Source organism: Setaria italica, chromosome III (genome assembly GCF_000263155.2).
Source record: "Setaria italica strain Yugu1 chromosome III, Setaria_italica_v2.0, whole genome shotgun sequence".
NCBI classification, from domain to species: domain Eukaryota; kingdom Viridiplantae; phylum Streptophyta; class Magnoliopsida; order Poales; family Poaceae; genus Setaria; species Setaria italica.
In genome coordinates this window covers 5696083-5714557 of record NC_028452.1, presented here as the reverse complement: position 1 = coordinate 5714557, position 18475 = coordinate 5696083, and the positions used below count along the sequence as shown (strand labels likewise).

General features: G+C 41.7%; 2 protein-coding genes across 6 annotated transcripts; both read right to left on the bottom strand.

Annotated features, from left to right (window-relative positions):
• On the bottom strand, window positions 1–8122 carry LOC101779692. 3 transcript variants are annotated; one of them, XM_004960652.3, is made up of 7 exons: window positions 7910–8122; window positions 6772–7046; window positions 6532–6637; window positions 5143–5266; window positions 4308–5042; window positions 1812–3774; window positions 1–993 (listed from the first exon to the last, which is right to left on the bottom strand). In XM_004960652.3, exons 2-7 carry the CDS (start codon window positions 6959–6961, stop codon window positions 578–580), a joined length of 3534 nt encoding a protein of 1177 aa, XP_004960709.1. In that variant the 5' UTR covers window positions 6962–7046; window positions 7910–8122; the 3' UTR covers window positions 1–577. The 3 variants fall into 3 exon arrangements, with proteins under 3 accessions (XP_004960709.1, XP_004960710.1, XP_004960711.1); XM_004960653.3 differs by having other exon boundaries at window positions 1818–3774; XM_004960654.3 differs by lacking the exon at window positions 7910–8122 and having other exon boundaries at window positions 6532–6632; window positions 6772–7012.
• A 1720-nt stretch (window positions 8123–9842) lies between these two features.
• On the bottom strand, window positions 9843–17452 carry LOC101780897. 3 transcript variants are annotated; one of them, XM_004960656.3, is made up of 7 exons: window positions 17043–17452; window positions 15475–15775; window positions 15263–15368; window positions 15003–15126; window positions 14176–14910; window positions 11503–13447; window positions 9843–10669 (listed from the first exon to the last, which is right to left on the bottom strand). In XM_004960656.3, exons 2-7 carry the CDS (start codon window positions 15665–15667, stop codon window positions 10242–10244), a joined length of 3531 nt encoding a protein of 1176 aa, XP_004960713.1. In that variant the 5' UTR covers window positions 15668–15775; window positions 17043–17452; the 3' UTR covers window positions 9843–10241. The 3 variants fall into 3 exon arrangements, with proteins under 3 accessions (XP_004960713.1, XP_004960714.1, XP_004960715.1); XM_004960657.3 differs by having other exon boundaries at window positions 17055–17452; XM_004960658.3 differs by lacking the exon at window positions 17043–17452 and having other exon boundaries at window positions 15270–15368; window positions 15475–15496.
• Between the last annotated feature and the right edge of the window lie 1023 nt (window positions 17453–18475).

Genomic DNA, 18475 nt, shown 5'->3' with positions numbered 1-18475 from the left:
TGCTTAACAGAACATTTCCCATTTGTTTTTTTTCACCAACACCGTTTAGACAAACCAATATACATTTACAGCTTCCTATGTCAATATATAGATACACTGTCTTACATTTGAGTCGAAAACCTAAACTTGCGCTGCACTCCCTGTCAAGTATGCAAACAGACCGGGTGCACTCTACAAATGCATGGCGGCATAACAAGGCACGCAGCATTCGTCGCTAAAGAATACAGAAATGAACACAAACATCTGAACTAGAAATTTCACTCCCTCCCTTTGCGAGGAACTGACATCCGCACACCGGGCACGAACTAAAACTGGACGACTTGACAAGTAAAATCAGAGTAAACACAGAGAGGAAAAGGGACAAGCAAGAATTTACAAAAGAATGGCCTGTCACCTCTATCACCCCCGAAAAAAGAGCAAATGCACCACCACCGCTTCTGTAGGTTGCTGATGCTGATAGAAACAGGTGGGCGCAGGTTCGTTTCTGTGTTATTGAGTTGCGAACAAATAATAACTAGCAACCATGGATGTCAACTAAGATCATAAGCTTCTTGGCACCTTGGGTTGATAGGAAACTCTACATAATTGCACAGTTGCACTTTGATTCGACCTTTGGAGGCTTCATGCTGTCAGATGTCCTTAAAGATTCAGGAACCACTCGCACAGGTACAGGATCTTTAATGACAACTTCCATCTTGGCAGTTTCTGTAACAGTTCCACCTTCTGATCTTTTCCTATGTCTTGGCATTCGTTTGTTGGGCAACTTCAGTGAACTGTTGCCCCTTGAAATGGATTGTCCTACCATGGTAACTGTTGGGCGAGGAGCAGAAGCAAGTTCTAGTTGCTCCTCTCGCTCTAGCCCAATTGTTGCAGCCCTGTATGCAATGTCATGAGCGATGGAACTGCAGATGAGAATTGTACCTGTAGCCTCTTCTAAAGTGAAGCATTTCTGAGTTTGTTCCCTTGATCCGTGAACTGTAGCCAGTGATTCTTCTACAGGTCAGACATGAATAAGTGTTAATTAATTGACAGACACCAATTTCCTCAAAAAAAATTGATAGACACAAAATATGATTAATCAAATTCAAATTGAAAATGTGCTGCACTTGCAGCATAACTACAGGGAGGGTAGACAGATATGTGTTGCTGACCTTAGGTGGCAGACTTTAAGCACACACAAAAATGCATTAAACTATTGATACCAAATGTTAAACATGTGTGCGGTGTGCATGCTATCTCAAGTCTCGACCCAGACAGTTCATCTCTCCCTTGTATATTATCCAAACTTAATATGGATAAATATGAACTCCCACCCTCCCTCCCTCCTTACCTCCCTCTCACTCTCTCCTTAATCTAGTACTAAATATGGAATAAAGATTAGTCAAATTTACAGGTCCAGTTCACAGTTCAGTATGGCCGGTGACCAGCGATAAGCAGTTGGTTAGTGGGTAGTATTCCAGTTAGCAAAGTTTGTTTTGTTCTTTTTACACTAATATCCTCAAAATAGTGTGTTTGTTTGGTTTTTCACAAGCACTGACACTAAGACAACATAAAAAAATGGTTTGCAATCACCTTGTACTGGCAACAAAATCACTTGAAAATATGCTGCTACACAACTCCCACGTCTACATCTTGAGAAAGGAAAATAAGTGCTATTGAAAAGTCACTACAATGCCACGTCTAAATCTTGAGAAAATATGTTTATCAAATAAGGCTGAAATGCTTGCAAGTATACTGAAAACATGAGAGAAAACCTGAACTTTGTGGAGCTAACAAGTGAATATGAAAATTAGCAAGTCATGAATATATACCATTACCAGAAAGCTCCATTGTGTTGTCCTCTGTTGCAGAAATCAATACATTCTCCTCAGATATGACAGACACACAACCATCATCCAACCTATTTGCCTCATTAGAAGTTGGAACTGCTTCAAACTGCATTTGGTAATTATCAATGCCACACTCATCATCTGGATATTCTGGAGTGCCAACTGAACAGCACTGAATGATGGCAGATGTACATTCTTCAGTTTTTTGTATGCAACTTTCCTCAGGGGGCAAATACAGTGAGATATTGCTATGAGTCTTGATAGCTGATGAACATGAATTCGCACTTGAGTTATCTTTGTAAGCCATCCCACCTGTACTTTGGTTCTGAACCGCTACAACTCCAAATGAATCAATGTCATCATTAACAATAGCCTGGGCAGCAGACCAGCACTCTATAGCACTTGAGAGAGTGTACTTACACGACTCATCAAGTTCCTCGGTACAAATCATGGACCTTGAAGCACTGCTTTCTGAATTGTCAGTTAGGAAGCCAGTATCTACAATTGCATTACTCCGAGGACATACTGAAACTGAACGATTGCTGGTTGACACATCTGACACAGATGCAATGCTTTGGCAACTCACAGTACTACTTATTTGAGACCTCTCAAAGTCATAACGATTACTACTTTTAAGGCGCTCTAAATGTAATGATTGCCTTGAAGACCCTTGATCAATGGAAGAAGTAGCTGACGAGCTGTCCCATCCAATGGTACGCTTCACCGTACTGACATTATCCCTTGTATAATAGGGTTCTGAACAGAGAACATTGGTAGCAGCTAAGGGTCTCCCTTCTACAACAGGCCATTTGTTGCTGCTTGACTTCTGCAATAAGAGTAATGAAATCCCAGCACCCTCAATATTTTCAGCCTTCAGATTTAGATGATCAACTGATCCCGTTTCATGAGAATTGTCAATGGTAAGTGTATCGGAGACAAATTCAATGCTTCCATGCATTGACTCTAGCAGGCATTTGGATACCTCATTGTGGTGGTTGGCAGTTTGGTCTCTTAAAATATCACACTCAATTACAGATGTTGGTTCTTTTTGTTGACAGTCACCTATGCTACATTGATGAGATGAAATATCAATGCTATTTCGTAGTGGGGAGTCACCAATATCATGTGGCCTTAAATTCTCAGCAACATTCTCCCCATGTCGCTGTGACAGCATCCTTTCAGTTGTATCCATTGTTGACTGAGATTGAGGACACTTTTGCAGACAACCAGCTTGAGTTTCATCATTCACCAGCTGATTGTCAAGAGATGACTTCTTGATATCTTCAATGCAATCTGGGGTTATATGAGGAGCTTCTGATGCACCACAAGGTTTAGAATCTCTAGTTTTGTGATCTTGTTGATGTGCTTCTTCCAAAGTCTGTATCTTGGGGTCCACAAAAAGAACCTCACCTACTAAAGCACATTCTTCACAGAAATTAACTTCTTCACCATCCTCTATTGCATTGAATGACTTCCCACATCTAGTGCATGTTGCCATTTTAGTGTGTTGGACCTTAACACTACTAACAACATTACATGAGGTCTGAGATATTCTAATCGTTTCCATAATGAGGCCTTCTATGGTGCTTTCTGCATATTTTACTGAGCTTGGACATTCTGGGCCACTTCGAGTTGTTGATAAACTGTGGATACTGGGTCCTTCATTCAGTCCATCCAATTTATCAAACATAGATATATCCTCATGAATTATGGAACTAGGTGTTGCTTCACATTCACCAACTACATCAATCTGTTCTTGATCATCACCCATACAAGGGCCAGAAGGGACACCGTGCTCAGAGCTTAAATTACTGCTTGTCGTGAGTAAGGAATTGTGCGACAAAATAGATGAGTGTCCATCATCTCCTTTTACAGCACCAAATGTGGTGGAAGGAACACTTGATAGAAGTGGCCTGAACTTATCTTGAGGAGCTTTCCGAAGATCCTAGAAAAGGAGTATAGCATTTTGTTATATTGCGGACAAGCCAAAAGGAAAGCATCAAACAAGAAAAAGGGCTCTCACTTGCATTAAATGTAGATCAACTGCACAAATAAATCAGTCTAGGTGCACAACAAATGCAGTTCTACAAGAGAAGCTATATTGAATTATGCAATGATTTCAGAACAACTTATAATATGCAATCATGAACAAGGTTATTTGAAGCCAGTAATACAAGTGATCAAATATAGCATTGGTCACAAAACACCAGCAGAGCACAAACAGTCTCTGTTTTTCAAGGATCATGTGAAACAAAGGCAATGAGAACATAGTTTCACACACAGGTATCTTAAATATAAATGTGGGCCATCTTGCCACAATGAGTAAAAAGGAAGAACAAAATAACTATAAGGATAGAAACTTTTTTCACTTTTACTAAACATGTCACTAATTGGCTTAAAAGGGTGATTCTACCATGTGGTGCAAAAACAAATATTACATCATCATGCCAAATGTGAAAGAAACAGAGCAATGTTTACCATCAACCAAACTGCAGAATCAAAGGACCTCTTTGGAGCAGAACTAGGGGAGAAACTCTTGGATGGCTTCTTAGGTGATGCAATAGTTTTGGATTTCATTACTGACAAGTTCTTTCTTACAGCTGGGCTAATTGGTATAGATTGCATGGACTCTAGATCATCTTCAGCAGACGATGTCACAGATGTTTTGCTGTAAGAGCTGGAACGATCTCGATCATTGCTGTGGGATGAACTGGCTCTTCTCGATGGAGTAGGAGACATAGATTGCCTTCTACCTCTCCAATTCATGTCCAATCCACTGAAAGATGAAGGAGATCCACCCCTTGAACGGGATACTGGACGATCTGACAGAGACGTGCGTAGGTTCGGAGGTGCGTCAAAAGAGAAACCAGGATGACTTGACTGCCAACCTTGAGGTTTTGGTGAAGATGACCTGTGATTGGTTTTAACTGGCGAACTTCCCCTTCTTCCATTTGAAATTAGGTCACTTGAACCAGCACTCATCCTCCTTGAAGCAGGACTTGGTGACCTTCGTGGAGGTGTTAATGTCTTAGAAGCTGGAGATGAAGACCTTCGTGGCGGTGTTGCCGGTTGTAAAGCAAGTGGTGGGCTGCATCGTGAAGATGAGTTTGATGATCTTGTCCTAGTCAACACGGTGCTGCTATATGAGCGTGGTGAAGGGCTAAGCCTATTTGGGCTTGCACTGCTTCTGTTAGATCTTCGAGTATTTTCCATCTGTGTAAAATAAAAAAGGAAATATTCACAATTGATAGGTAGGTCCTATCAATTATAAAAATTATGAATACCAAGAACCTGTCATGAGGTAAGCACTCACAGTGGATGACCTCGAAATTGATATTGGCTTAATCTGTGTCCTGCCTCTATGGGCCGTACCAATGCGATGGTCTTCATCATCATCCAATGAATGAAAAAGTGGTGTCTCTGGTGGAGTCAACAACCTTTTAAGAAAAATGTTAGATGGCTGGCATGTAATAGCTTACACCTAATATATAAAATGCCAATAAAACTACAGGCAAATAGTAAGGTGGGTGGTTTAGGCTCTGGGCCTTGACAACAGGAGACACAAAGGAGATACTGTGTCAAAACTCAAATTCCCTAACTTGATGACTAAGGCAAAGCCAGACCCAGCCGCCAGCCCTCGGCTGCAGGGCCCTGGATTCTCTGCCAGCTGTAGCTGCCCCTGGCCCCACCCCCACATGACACATTGCCAGCGTCAAAGTAGACCATGATGTCTGGAGCCTTGCAATATTTTTTGTGTGCACTTCAGATATGAAAAATCTAAATGAACTGACAAAAAAAAAGAAATCTAGGTCAGGAAGCTTCTTGTGGCCTAACCGGCCTAATTATGTGGGCTAGCCAGCAATTATACAGTGAAAAGTAGAGGCATCCGCTCCTTGGTTGTGGCATAGTAGAATAGTTTTCAGTAGACCGAACAAAGCACCAATTTTATTGAAAGTCCGAAACATTAACAGAATGCTTAGTAATGAATAAGAAAAGATCCACAATATTTTCACTCACCTACAGTACAAGTGTAGGGCTACGGTTAGTATGACACACCCAATGAACTCCAAGCCTAGGGGTGGTGGGCTAAGCTGCTGCATGGTTAGTTTCTTGCACATCAAATAAGGACTGTCTGAGTTTGCTATATGATTTTATTACTTTCTATGCATTCATATATCGTTGTTAGGCATCCCCTCTCTCTAAACAATAGGAGGAATTAACAATAAAGTGCAAGAAGGAATTATCAAGGAACACTCCCCAGTCACTGTCTCTCTCGTGCTTGCTGTGAGGGGTGTTCCACTTTCGGCACACAGCTCCAGGATGATGGCGAGAGCCATCCACTCTCAAATCCTGTGTTTTGCTCCCAAATTACTTGATTTAGGAGGAGTATGCATTTGATGTCAGGGGTAAGATGATGAGGATCTATATCATATGTTGAACTACAGGCACCAGTAAGCCACACGATCAAATTAACGAGAAGACTGAGCAATTTGTAACTCGCTACTTAGCTACTCAACATCAGATGATGAGAGCCAATCTATACTAAACGTAACAAAGAAAAATTAAGTAAGAGATATGACCCTCACATAGCTCCATAGACTATATTTATTTAAACACATACTATTTGTTGAAGCAAAATAAAGTAACATACATATCAATCATGGAGCAAACAAAAGAAACATGTGCTGTTAAGTGTACATACCAATCATAATCATTTCTTTCACCATCAGCATTAAGCAGATCATGGTTTCCCCCCCGTGCAGCTATGTTGGAACCAAGCTTTAAATCCCGAAAATAGCTCAACTTTGCTGATACGCGGGGCCAGAAAAAAAGAACAGACAGCAAATATCGATCAAATCATGAAGTTTCACACTAGGAAGTACAATCTACAACGTCACAAAAACTGTAGGCAGATTATAAGGATGATATTTATTAGCCTTACAGATCGATTCATCAAAATCCTCTGCTGATTCCAGAAAGAAGTTATTATTATCCCTCTCATGTTTCTGCATATCTGTGAACAACATGAGTTCGTCATCCTTGGGTTTAGCAGGCGGCATACTTCCAAAACTATGCCCCCTTCTGTGGGAAAGCTCTTTAAGAGATCTCCTAGGTGATGGTGAGGGGGGCATCTCTGTAGTCTTTTAGTCGGAAAGAGAGTGTAGCTGTGCTCTTTCTTTCTGAGATAACAGACTCAGACTAATCCTTTTGAAATATCTGCAAATAGGCTTTTGTTAGTAAAGAAATAAACAAACAAAAAAGAGCACCAAAAATTCAGAAAGCATTTGATATGTATCACTGGTATAGGACAACCTGCTGGTAAACTGCAAACCAAGGGCAAGAAATGGAAAGTAATAAAAGAAGCCTGAGTTGAGAACTATGCATTGCCCAAAGTAACCAATCCATCACATGGCTGCACGAAATAATCCAGCCAATAACTACACGCTAACACGGTTACTACCTTCCTAGAAAGCAATCAAACAGGATGAACCAAACAGAAAGGCCCTAAAAGGACTCCCCAAACTTGAAGCTGCCCATATTTGTTGCACTCCAAGGCCCAATCTGCCCAATCCATCACCTTCTGGATGAAAAGACCCACCCAATCAGGAGAAAAAGTAGCCAACCCAGTGGCAGGTCTCCAAAAATGAGCTGGACAACAAGCCAAGCAAACACCACACCATTGAAAAAGCTCACATTCAAGGTCTCCATTTCGCAATTCACAGCACTACTGGCTGCATCCACTCCTAATCTACCATACTAGCACACCCAATTCTTCTAGTTTACCACACCGTAAGATTAGAACCAGAATGGTGGAGCAGCACTGGCATCAACGACGAGTTCTTCAAAACCCGATACAAGGGCGGCAAAATTCGAGCAGAATGCCTTCTCTCCAACAAAATGCGGCCACCAATCACATCCCGACTATAGACCCCCGAAAATTGAGCTCTAGAAAGTTAAGCCCCGGGAAATTTGTTGGAAGACGAACTACAGATTGGGGACCTAAGAGGGCCCATTGCGCAAGCTAACGTCGATCTCGCGCGCGGAAGGAGATGAAGAAGCCAGGGACAGGAATCGCTCACCAGCGGAGGAAGGAACCAATCCACTCCCGGGTGGATCTCTCCGCACTCCGCTGGACGGGCGGGCGGGCGGAGAGAGGAGGAGCGGGGCGCTGCGGCGGGGAGGGCGGAGCGGGGCGCGCCGTGGAGGGAACGGCGGCGGGGCGGGCGCTGGGAGTGACTAGTGAGAGTGTCAGGCTGCCGATTGCGTCACCAGATTTTGTGCGTGTTTTTTTGCTCCGGGTTTCCGTTGCATACTTGCATCCGCGGCAGGACACGTATCTATAAGCTTTGGCTTGCGCCGGAGCAGGAGGAATTTCGCGGCACGTGAGGCTTATCGTTCGTAGACAAAAAGGTTAAGTCTGTCGGTAATCAATAAAATATTCACGTCCCAACAAAGCTTTAGCTACCGTTTGTTTCCGCTTATAGGTGGCTTATAGGTGGAAATAAGTGAGAATCCCACCTTTTGCTTATTTCCACCGATTCTCGCTTACGCGGTAAGCCATTTCAAAGATTTGAATAAAAAAAGCGAGAAGCAAAAAAATCTTTGCTTAGATTATAATCCAAACGTGGCTAAAAGTAGGGTATCCAAACAAGACCTCAGATCATCTCTTGACAAAATAATGCCGTTGTTAGTACCTCATTCAAACAAAAGTTCTCAATCTATATATTACCTTGAGAAACTAATTAGTTTGTTTTAAACAAAGTAGAACGGAGATACTATAAATATAAGTACTGATTTTTTATTGGAAAAAAATTATATAGAAAACGAATTTGGGGAATAAATTCAATATGTGAGAAATGTGGATATGCAATTTCATTTGGTAAACCGAGAGATCTTTTAAGACAAAGCAAAGTGGCCATTGAGCCAAAATAATTTTTTTAAATGAGAAAAATAAAGATTGTATTGTGATTGACAAATGTGTTTTTGGTACAGATAACATAAGTTTCTTCAAGCAATAGGGTGCCTTCCATATTTGGAGAAGCTGTTTCATGGAGAAAGGTTCGAAAAGATTCTTACATTACCTTTTTCAGTATCGGCGTTGCCTACCCGCTCGGCAGCCCATAAAGCTACGGTTTCTATAAGCAAAGCAAAGTGGTTACTGAGCCAAAAAAAACTTTTTTTAAATGAGGAAGTCAAGATTGTATTGTGATTGACAAATGTGTTTTGATAGGGATAACATAGTAAGTTTTTTCAAGTAATGTGGTCATATGGGAGTGATCATATGGCACTTTCCATAGTTAGAGAACCTCTTTTTTTAGAAAATATTCGGTGGAAACCATCTTGGAAATGTGAAAGCAACCTAAAACCATGCTTACAAGTTTCAAAAAATTTGGAACGGCACCTATATATCCATAGTGTATATATAGACATACTTTGCTGCAAAAGTTAAAATGCAAACTCGTTTTGTAAAAATTCAAGTGTGCACTAGAAAGACAAATTTCTAAGTATAAGATGAGGCTTTTGAGGGCATATAGCTTACTATTATATTTTGCTTATGTGAATACCGTACGAGAGTGATGAAAACTCCACTGTAAAACTTAATGATAGTTCTCAAATGAAATACCTTGGGGGTGCCATCTGGTATTATTCCGCTTTAATTAGGGAGACCAAATAACAGCGACTCGAGTAAATCGGGACAATGTGGGTAGTTCTCAATTTCAACTCTGGGTATTCGAATAATGGATGTCACAACTAAGATCTTTAATACTAGGGGGGGCAAAAAATGAAATACCTACTAATGTTTGTATAAATTAAGCAAGGGAATGAGCATATCTTTGAATGCAACATCAAGGAGCTTATGCTTTGCATGAACATCGTGCATCTCAACTATTATGATAAGAAAGAAGAAATGCCTATTTCAAGTGCCCAGTGTGCATTGGCTTGTGCAGTGTGCAGCAGCAGCAGCATGGTCGGCCCAGCTTACTCCACAGCCCACAATCTATCTATGCTCCGTTAGGTTTCAACATCAGAACAAGCCCATGCTCACAAGTCACGTACTACAAATGTTGAAAGATATTGACACAACAAGCCACGTGCATTGCAAGAAAATACGCTATCAACACAACACCTCCTCTAGTAGTTTCTTACACTTTGCACAAACCGCAATGGCAAGCAGGAAAAAAAAAGAAACAAGAATTTACAAAAGAATAGCTCGCAGTGCATTCTGTCACCTAAAACACAGCAAATGCACCATACGAAAATAATCTAGCAGAAGACCCGTGCGGAATACCTTCTTTGCTGGTAACAGGTGAAGCCATGCTTCAGCTCTGTGCCCACCTCATGATATGAAACATGTGATTCCATCCAACCAATATCCCAAAAATCTCCTTAGATCATGGACAATGGAGGTACCTACATAATTATACAGTTGCACTTGGACTCCAGCTTTGGAGGCTTCATGTTATCGGAATTCCTTGTAATGCCGGAAGCAGAACGTACAGGCGAGGAGTCCTTAGCAACAGCATCTTTCTCAGTAGTTTCCGTTGTAGTTGTTTCGCCTTCCAATCTTTTCCTTTTAACCTTCCGATTTGGAGTTCGTCTGTGAGGCAGCTTTGGTAAACTATCTTCCTTTTGACCAGATCTTGCAACAACGGTAACAGTGGGGCGAATAGAATCGAGACATTCTGATTCCTTCTCGTTTTCCAAGGCAATTGTTGCTGCCTTGTATGCAAGGTCGTGGACAATAGAACTACAGAAGAGAATTGTGTCAGCGGCTTCTTCTAGTGTGAAGCATCTCTGGATTTGTTTCTTTGATCCTTCTACCACTGCATGAGATTCTTCTGCAATTTAGAAAAAAATATTATTTTAAATACTTATATTCACCAAATAGCACAAGAAATTTTATTGGTTACATTATGCAAAGAAAATATGGTAGGCAGCATATCTGTGAACTAGGAGCTAGCAACTGTAAAGACGGTAAATTCAACAAAATACTATTTGATATGAAAAATGTACGCAGGCAATCGTTGTATACCTCTAGCTGATAATTAAAACGTTTTTGCTTCTCTAGAACCACAAAAGATTAAATTTATATCTGTACCATAACTGGAATACAATTCAAATTCACTTGAAAAGAGCGGAAGCATCTAAAGTTGACAGACATGCCAAAAAGATTAAATGTAGGCAGAGGTCAGTAGCAGCGACCCATGTGACAAACACTTGATCAGACGGTTGCATGTAAGCCCTAGGAGCTAGAAGGCTTTCATACTAAACTGCTCCAGTGTTGCAGTGTGCACAGGGAAAAAAACATAATGGTAAAAAATCATAAAGTTGTTATTTGAACTAAATCACTTGAAAATTACACACCCCTCTTGTAAATCACACATTAATGATATTTTATGTACCAAACCTTTACTGAAATGATTGACACACCTACTTAGACTTACTTAATCCCAGAATGATTGACTACTTGGGTTTTCCTTTTCCCTTTGGTTCAAAGAATATTCACAAAAGTGCTCTTGTATATAAAATATCAGTGCATTCTATACCATCAAAAACTATGTCCAAGACAAGAAAAATAGAGGGCCAGTGAACAATTATATCAGGTAATGCGTACAAATCTTCGAGATAGGCATAATTCTTGGAGGTGGAAAAGAGAAATGAAAATACATACCATCATTAGGAAGTTCCGTTATGTTAGTTTTTGGTTCAGAAACCAACACATCCTCCTCGGAAATGGCAGACATGCAACAATCATCCAATCTGTTTTCCTCATTTGAACCCTGAGCTGCTTCGAACTGCATTTGCATATTATCAAGGTTGTTCTCATCACTTGGATGTTCTGGAGTGCTACTTGTATTGTGCTTACTAATAACAGAAGTGTCCTCTTCAGTTTCTGGTATGCAACTTTCCTCTGGAGCTGATGACTCTTGGATGTCACTTGGCATTTCAGTATCTGACAAACACATATTTGAACTGAAATGATCGCTGTCAGCCATCCTGTCTGTACAATGGTTCTCAATTGTCGCATCTCCTTCTACCACACTTACAGAGCTCGAGGTGTTCAAGTCAACAAGGCTGTCATCACTGACAATAGCCTGTGCAGCAGACCAACACTCCATAGCACTTGTCAAAGCAAGCTTACCAGAACTATCATGTTCTTTGGTAGGGATCACTTTTCTTGAAGCACTACTCTCCAAAGTGTCTATTGGCAAATAAGTATCTCCTACTGCATCACTCTGAGGGCAAAGTGAAGCTGAAGAGCTACTAATTGACATATCTGAGACAGAAGCGATGCTTTGACGACTCATAGTACTGCTTATCTGAGACTTCTCAAAGTCACCCCTCTTACCACTCCTAGGGCGCTCACAATAAATGACTGATTGCCTTGAAGACCCAAGATCACTAGAAGAAGCAGCTGAAGAGCTGTCCCGTCCAAAGCTACGCTTCATTATATTGACACCATCTCTTGCGTAATATGGTTCTGAACAAAGCGTATTTGCAGAACCCAGGGCCCTCCCTTCAACAACAGGCCATCTATTGCTATTTGACTTCTGGAGTAATAGTACTGATATCCCAGTGGCCTCAGTATTTTCAAGCTTAGGGCTTGTTGATACCAGTTGATGAGAGTCATCACAGGTCACAGTTTCGGAAATAGTTTCACCACATTGGGACAATCCATGATTGCGGTTGTCCATTTGGTCCCTGAATAGCTCATGCTCCACAGATGTCGGTTCTGTTTGTTGAGGGTCAGTCACACTAGATTGATGAAATGGGATATTGATTCTATTTCCTAGTGCAGAATCTCCGACATGTTGCTTTGTATGTTCTGCATCAATCTTCCCCTCCTGCACCAGCATCATTTCCTGAGGTGTGTCCATCATTGAGTGCAATGGAAGTGCATGGTCCAGGCAGTCAGTGCGAGGTTCATTGTTCACTAGTTGATGATCAAGAGATACTTCTTTCCTATGGTCTATAGAGTCTGGGGCTATATGAGGATCAGATACAATGTAAGGTTTCAAATTTGCAGCTTTATCATCCTGCTGGTTTGCTTTTTCTATAGTTTGTGCGATAGAATCAGTGAAGGTATTCCCAACCTTTGACGCACATATGTCGCAATAGTCACCCTCACCATCCACATCCAAAAACTTCCCACATCTCACACAAGTTGCAGTTTTACCATAGCCAACCAGAGAACTATTAGTAGAATGGCATAAGGACTGATCACATGTTCCACTTCCTTCCATGTCGAAGTCTTGTTTGTCACTTACTTGACGTTTTACTATACTTGGGGAGTTCTCCATAGATTCCGTGCTCTTGTAATGAATGTTTTCTTCATTTAGTTCGTCCAATTTATCAAACATAAATATGTCCTCATGACCTCGAGAGCTGTCATCTGCTTCCCATTCACCAACCAAATCTTGTTGCTCTTGGTTGCCATGCTTATAAGAGCCAAAAATTGCACCATGATCAGAGCTTGCATTGCTGCTAGTTGTCAAAGAGGAAATGTGTGAGAACATAGGCTTGTGCACATCATTTCCATTGCCAGAGCCAAATGTGCTGGCAGGGACACCTGATAGAAGTGGTCGGAACCTATCTTGTGGAGCATTGCGGTGATCCTGGAAAAGAAGATCATGTATCACATCTTAGTTCCATGTTTCAACTTGAAAAAAAAACACAATAAACAGAAGAACAGTCTTGATTTGCTGTAAAGGTACACCCACACCATTGTTTGAACGAAACTATGCAACAATCATTCTGCCTTATATCATTGACTACAAACGGTGGCTCCTGGTTGATCCACACCAAGAAGAAAATAAAAACCATCTGATTATTTTTGTGACAAAAATCTGAACCATACATAGCAGGTTCACATTGATCAAGTAACTAGGTGTTCAGTATAACCACTTCCTAATCAAAGAACGCCTGTTGGCCCGCAGGCACCATTAAAAATACCAGACAAACTTATCTATAATAATCTTGATGAAAGATCATTAACTTTTTATTTGTGCATTTTGAAGACCACATACGTTTCCCAAAAATACTGTAGAATGGAAATATAGCAAAAAGAAGGTTTATATGCCCATAGCACTGCAACAGCACATGGAAAGTACACCTAAATAGTTTTTAGTAGAAGTTAGAAATGATAGTTTGCATAAGGTGACAAGTATCTTCAATAGGAAAAATGAACTAGATTTACCAAGATCAAGTTACACAAGAGAAAAAAAATGAATGTAGGCAAATTTTAGAATTTACAAAATGGACTACTAATTACACACTAGGTGAGATGATTGTAAGACATGAGAAATATTCTACTATTGTGACATAAAAGCAGAGGAATGCTTACCATCAACCAGACTGCAGAGTCAAATGACCGCTTTGGGACAGAGCTAGGGGTGAAAGTTTTTGACAGATTCTTTGATGATGCAATAGTTCTGGTCTTCATCACAGCCAAGCTTTTTTTCATAGCTGGGCTACTAGAGTAGCTAATTGGTACAGACTGCATAGAGTCCAGATCATCCTCACCAGATGACGTTGCGGAAGCTTTGCTGTGAGAGCTCATTCGATCCCGTTCAATACTGTGAGATGAACTGGCTCTCCTAGATGGAGTGGGAGACATTGATTGTCTTCTACCTCTTGAACCCTTGTCTAGTCCACTAAAAGACGAAGGAGAACCACCCCTTGAACGGGAAACTGGATGATCAGGTAGAGATGTGCGAAGGTTTGAAGGTGCGTCAAAAGGGAAACCAGGGACATTTGATTGCCATCCCTGCAGCTTTGGTGAAGAAGATCTGCGATTAGGTTTCACTGGTGAAGCTCCTCTTGTTCCATTCAAAGTTGGGACACTTGAACCAGTACTCATCCTTCTTGAGGCAGGACTTGGAGACCTTCGAGGAGGTGTTGATGTCTTAGCAACCGGAGGGGTTGAAGATCTTCGCAACAGTGTTGGTGGTTGAAGATCAAGTGGTGGGCTAGAGCGAGAGGCTGAACTAGATGATCTTGTCCTCGCCATAGAGCGTGGGGATGGGCTAAGCCTACTTGGGCTTGCACTGCTTCTACTAGCTCTTTGAGTATTGTCCATCTGAAAATGAATAAAATCAAATAAAATTGATAGGTAATGGATGCAACTTGATATAGTTCTTGGAAGAAACTCCTCTGGACATAAGCACTTACTGTGGATGATCTCGAAATCTGTATGGGCTTGCTCTGAGCTCTGCCCCTAGAAACCTGAGTGACAGATTGTTCTTCTTCATCATCTAATGATCGAAAAAGTGGAGTTTCTGGAGGAGTTAACAACCTGTTGATTGGAAAAGGCGATGGAGATCAAGTCGTTACTCTGTGCCAAGATATAATCTCTGTATAGAATTACAGGTATAGGAGGTATTGACAAATTTGAAACAAGGCAAAGTAAAATGTACAATCAGTGTGCATACCACTCACAATCATTTTTATCGCCATCCACATTAAGCAAATCCTGGCTTTCTCCACGGGCAGGAATGTTAACACCAAGTTTTACTTCCGGGAAGTAGCTCAATTTTGCTGATGGAAAGAGAGAAAGAAACTAAAAATGTTAAGCTACAAAAACAAATAAGTAATACTATGGGACTGTATAAAGGGAGAGGAGAATGACATTCATAAGCATTACCTATTGAGTCATCAAAGTCCTCCGATGGTTCCAGTAAGAAGTTCTCCCTCTCAACTTTCTGCATATCAGAGAACAAAGGGAGTTCATCATCCTTCTGTTTCGCAGGCAGCACACTCCCAAAACTGCTGGCCCTCTTGTGATAAGTCTCCCGTGCTGGAGATCTCGATCTCCTCAGCGAGGGTGAAGGGGGCATTTTTCCTGGCCTCTTAAGCCTCTCTAAGTGCTAATATGGTATCCTTCGTTTTGAGACAGTAGAATGCAGTCAAATTCCATCCAGATCAAATGGAACATGTACCATGACCTGCAATACGTTGCAGTGATATTAAACAACCAGACAAACCCAAAATGCACCAAAGCAAAAGGAAAAACTTGTGATAACTGTCACAGGAATAGAGACAACGAAGAAAGATACTTATACTGCAAAGAAATGAAAGGAAATAGAAACATTGTACTCATCATGAATACCCAATACACAAATTCATCCCACCACCATCAGAAATAAAACATACCAATACATTCATAGAAAGTAATCATACAGAATAAACCAACAAAAAAGCCCCCATAAAGCCCACAAAAAGTTGGAAGCTATCCTTGTTTCTCCCACTCCAAGTACCCAAATTGCCAAATCCATCACATCAACTAGGAAATTTAGGTAAACCCAATGAGGAGCTCGTGGCATCCAACTTTGCTGTTTTGCAACCAGCAGCACATCTTATTGCATCAAGTGAAATAATGAATCAACAAACACAACTTAAATAGCAAGTCTTTAAACGAGCATGCAAGAATCAATCAATCGATTGGACATGTTCCCCAAACCAGCTTACGAATAACAAGTGTCAGGAGAAAACCTGAAAGTGCACGTTCAATTGAACTATCAAGCGCACAAAGGTCCCAAATTTCACTCTTTCAACTCGACATTCCATGCCATCTGCTATCCCGTGTTAGAGCTAAATCACCAAGAAAATTAGGAGGAACCACATTGAGGGCGAGTCAGTCCGATGAAGTCAAAATTAGACCAAACGGAAAACCAAATGGCGAAAATTGAGCCCAAATTCAACCTTGCAATGTCTCTCCATGACCCCAAATATAACACTGCATCAGCCACAGCACAAAGTACAGCTTTCCAAATAGAAACGTAACACAGGAAGAGCAGAACTGAAGCAACAACAGGGAGCAGAACAAACTGCACAAGAGATTGGTTCAAATTGAGCAACCAATCCAAAACCGAATCTAGGGACCTGAGCAGCACAGCTCGAGCTCAATCCTACTCGTTTCCCTCTAGAGAACAGCAGCAAACAGCAACGTGCTCCCAAACCCACAAACTCGAGTAAATCCTGCGCAAAAAAAGATGTTCGAAAACTGAGAGCACCGAATTGGACCCCCCGAAGCTAGCAGTATACGAAAACCAACCCCCCAAAAATGAACTGAAATGACGCCAATTCAGCGAAACCCCAAATCCCGTGTCCTGCATTTCCCCCTCCCCGTTCGACCCACACAAAATCACAACAAAATCACCATCTACAATTCACACACGCGTAAAAAAAACAGAAAAAGGTAGCTCAGCATACCGCGCCACCCACCCGCATTCCACCGCCGCCGTCGCTCACCAGCGCCCCCAGCCGGCCAGCAACCCTCGCCACCAGCCGCGCCGGCCCGGCGCCCCACGATCTCCCGCCGCGGGCGCGAGCCCCGAGGCAGATCCGGCTTCGGGCCCGAGCAGGGAGTGGGGGGATCCCCTTAGTCCCGCCGCGCGCTCGTCTGCTCCCTCCTTCCGCGCTCGCCCCTCGGCCTCCGGGGCTCGTCGCTGCTGCTGCGCGCCGCCTGGGACGTGGCCGCTGGGAGAAGCAAAGCGAGCTCGCTTCGTTTGCCGCCTGCGCGCGTCGTGCTCTCGCTGGAGGAGGGGGGAAGGGAGAGAGGTGGTGGACTGGGGAAGAAGTGTTTTTTTGCTTTTTATTTGTTTTTTCTTTCGCTGGCTGATTTCCTTTTTGGTTTATTTGGAGTTAAGAAATGGGAAGATGGATTAGTTGGCGATTAGCGGTGAGGTGGCCTGATATGGTGTGGGGTGGTCAGATTACGGTTTTACCCCGAGGAGAGGATAAGAATTACGTGGTGCCTTTCTTTAGTTTTCCTTTGTGTTTGGCTTTGACGAATTGGCATAGCAAAGCCAGTGATTTTCGAACTGTTTATATTTTTTCGTCTCCTACAAGTTCTTTTTGCACAAAAATCTGTTTACTGTTGCCACTGTTCCATTTTAGGATAGGTAATAGCACTTGAATGATGAAGTTCAAGGCTCCTTTGTTAGCACAATGGTGACAGTGGTACACCGTTGTGCAGCTTTCTTAGGGAAATAAAAAAAAATAAAACTTTCACGACCACAATGGTAGCACGAGTAAATAAGTCTGCAGCATCGTACCACTTGAACAAGAAGGTGGCAATGGTCTATCAATCAGCAAGTTTTTGTTAGCAAACGACCGTTCAGTGCAACCACGTTTTTAATTAGATGAGATGATTGCGTTTAGAAGCCACACATTAGCAGTATGGTGTCGTTTATTACAGGCGAGATGATGACAATTAGTTATCGCATTAATAAGATCGGAGTTATTAGTTGTTGGAAGAAGGTAGGACATGAAATCAACGGAAGGTCAGAAGCAATTAGATGCTGATTGGGGAGTAGGATTGACATTCTCGAATCTCGCACATTGTTGTGGTGAATGCAGGAAAAGAACAAACGGCGTCTTTAACATTAGTAGTACTGATAACATGATGATTAAGGTACTAATTAGAAAGGGCGAGATAATAAGACAGAGGGGATAACTTTTGAATCTAGAGATACCTAGTGCAAATTTAAGGGAAATGTAATGTTTCGTATAAGGGGGCGTTTTCTTCCGGTGACTTATTTTTAGCACGTGTCACATCGAATGTTTAGATACTAAATTAGGAGTATTAAACGTAGACTATTTACCTATTTACAAAACTCGTTACGTAAGTGGAGGCTAAACGG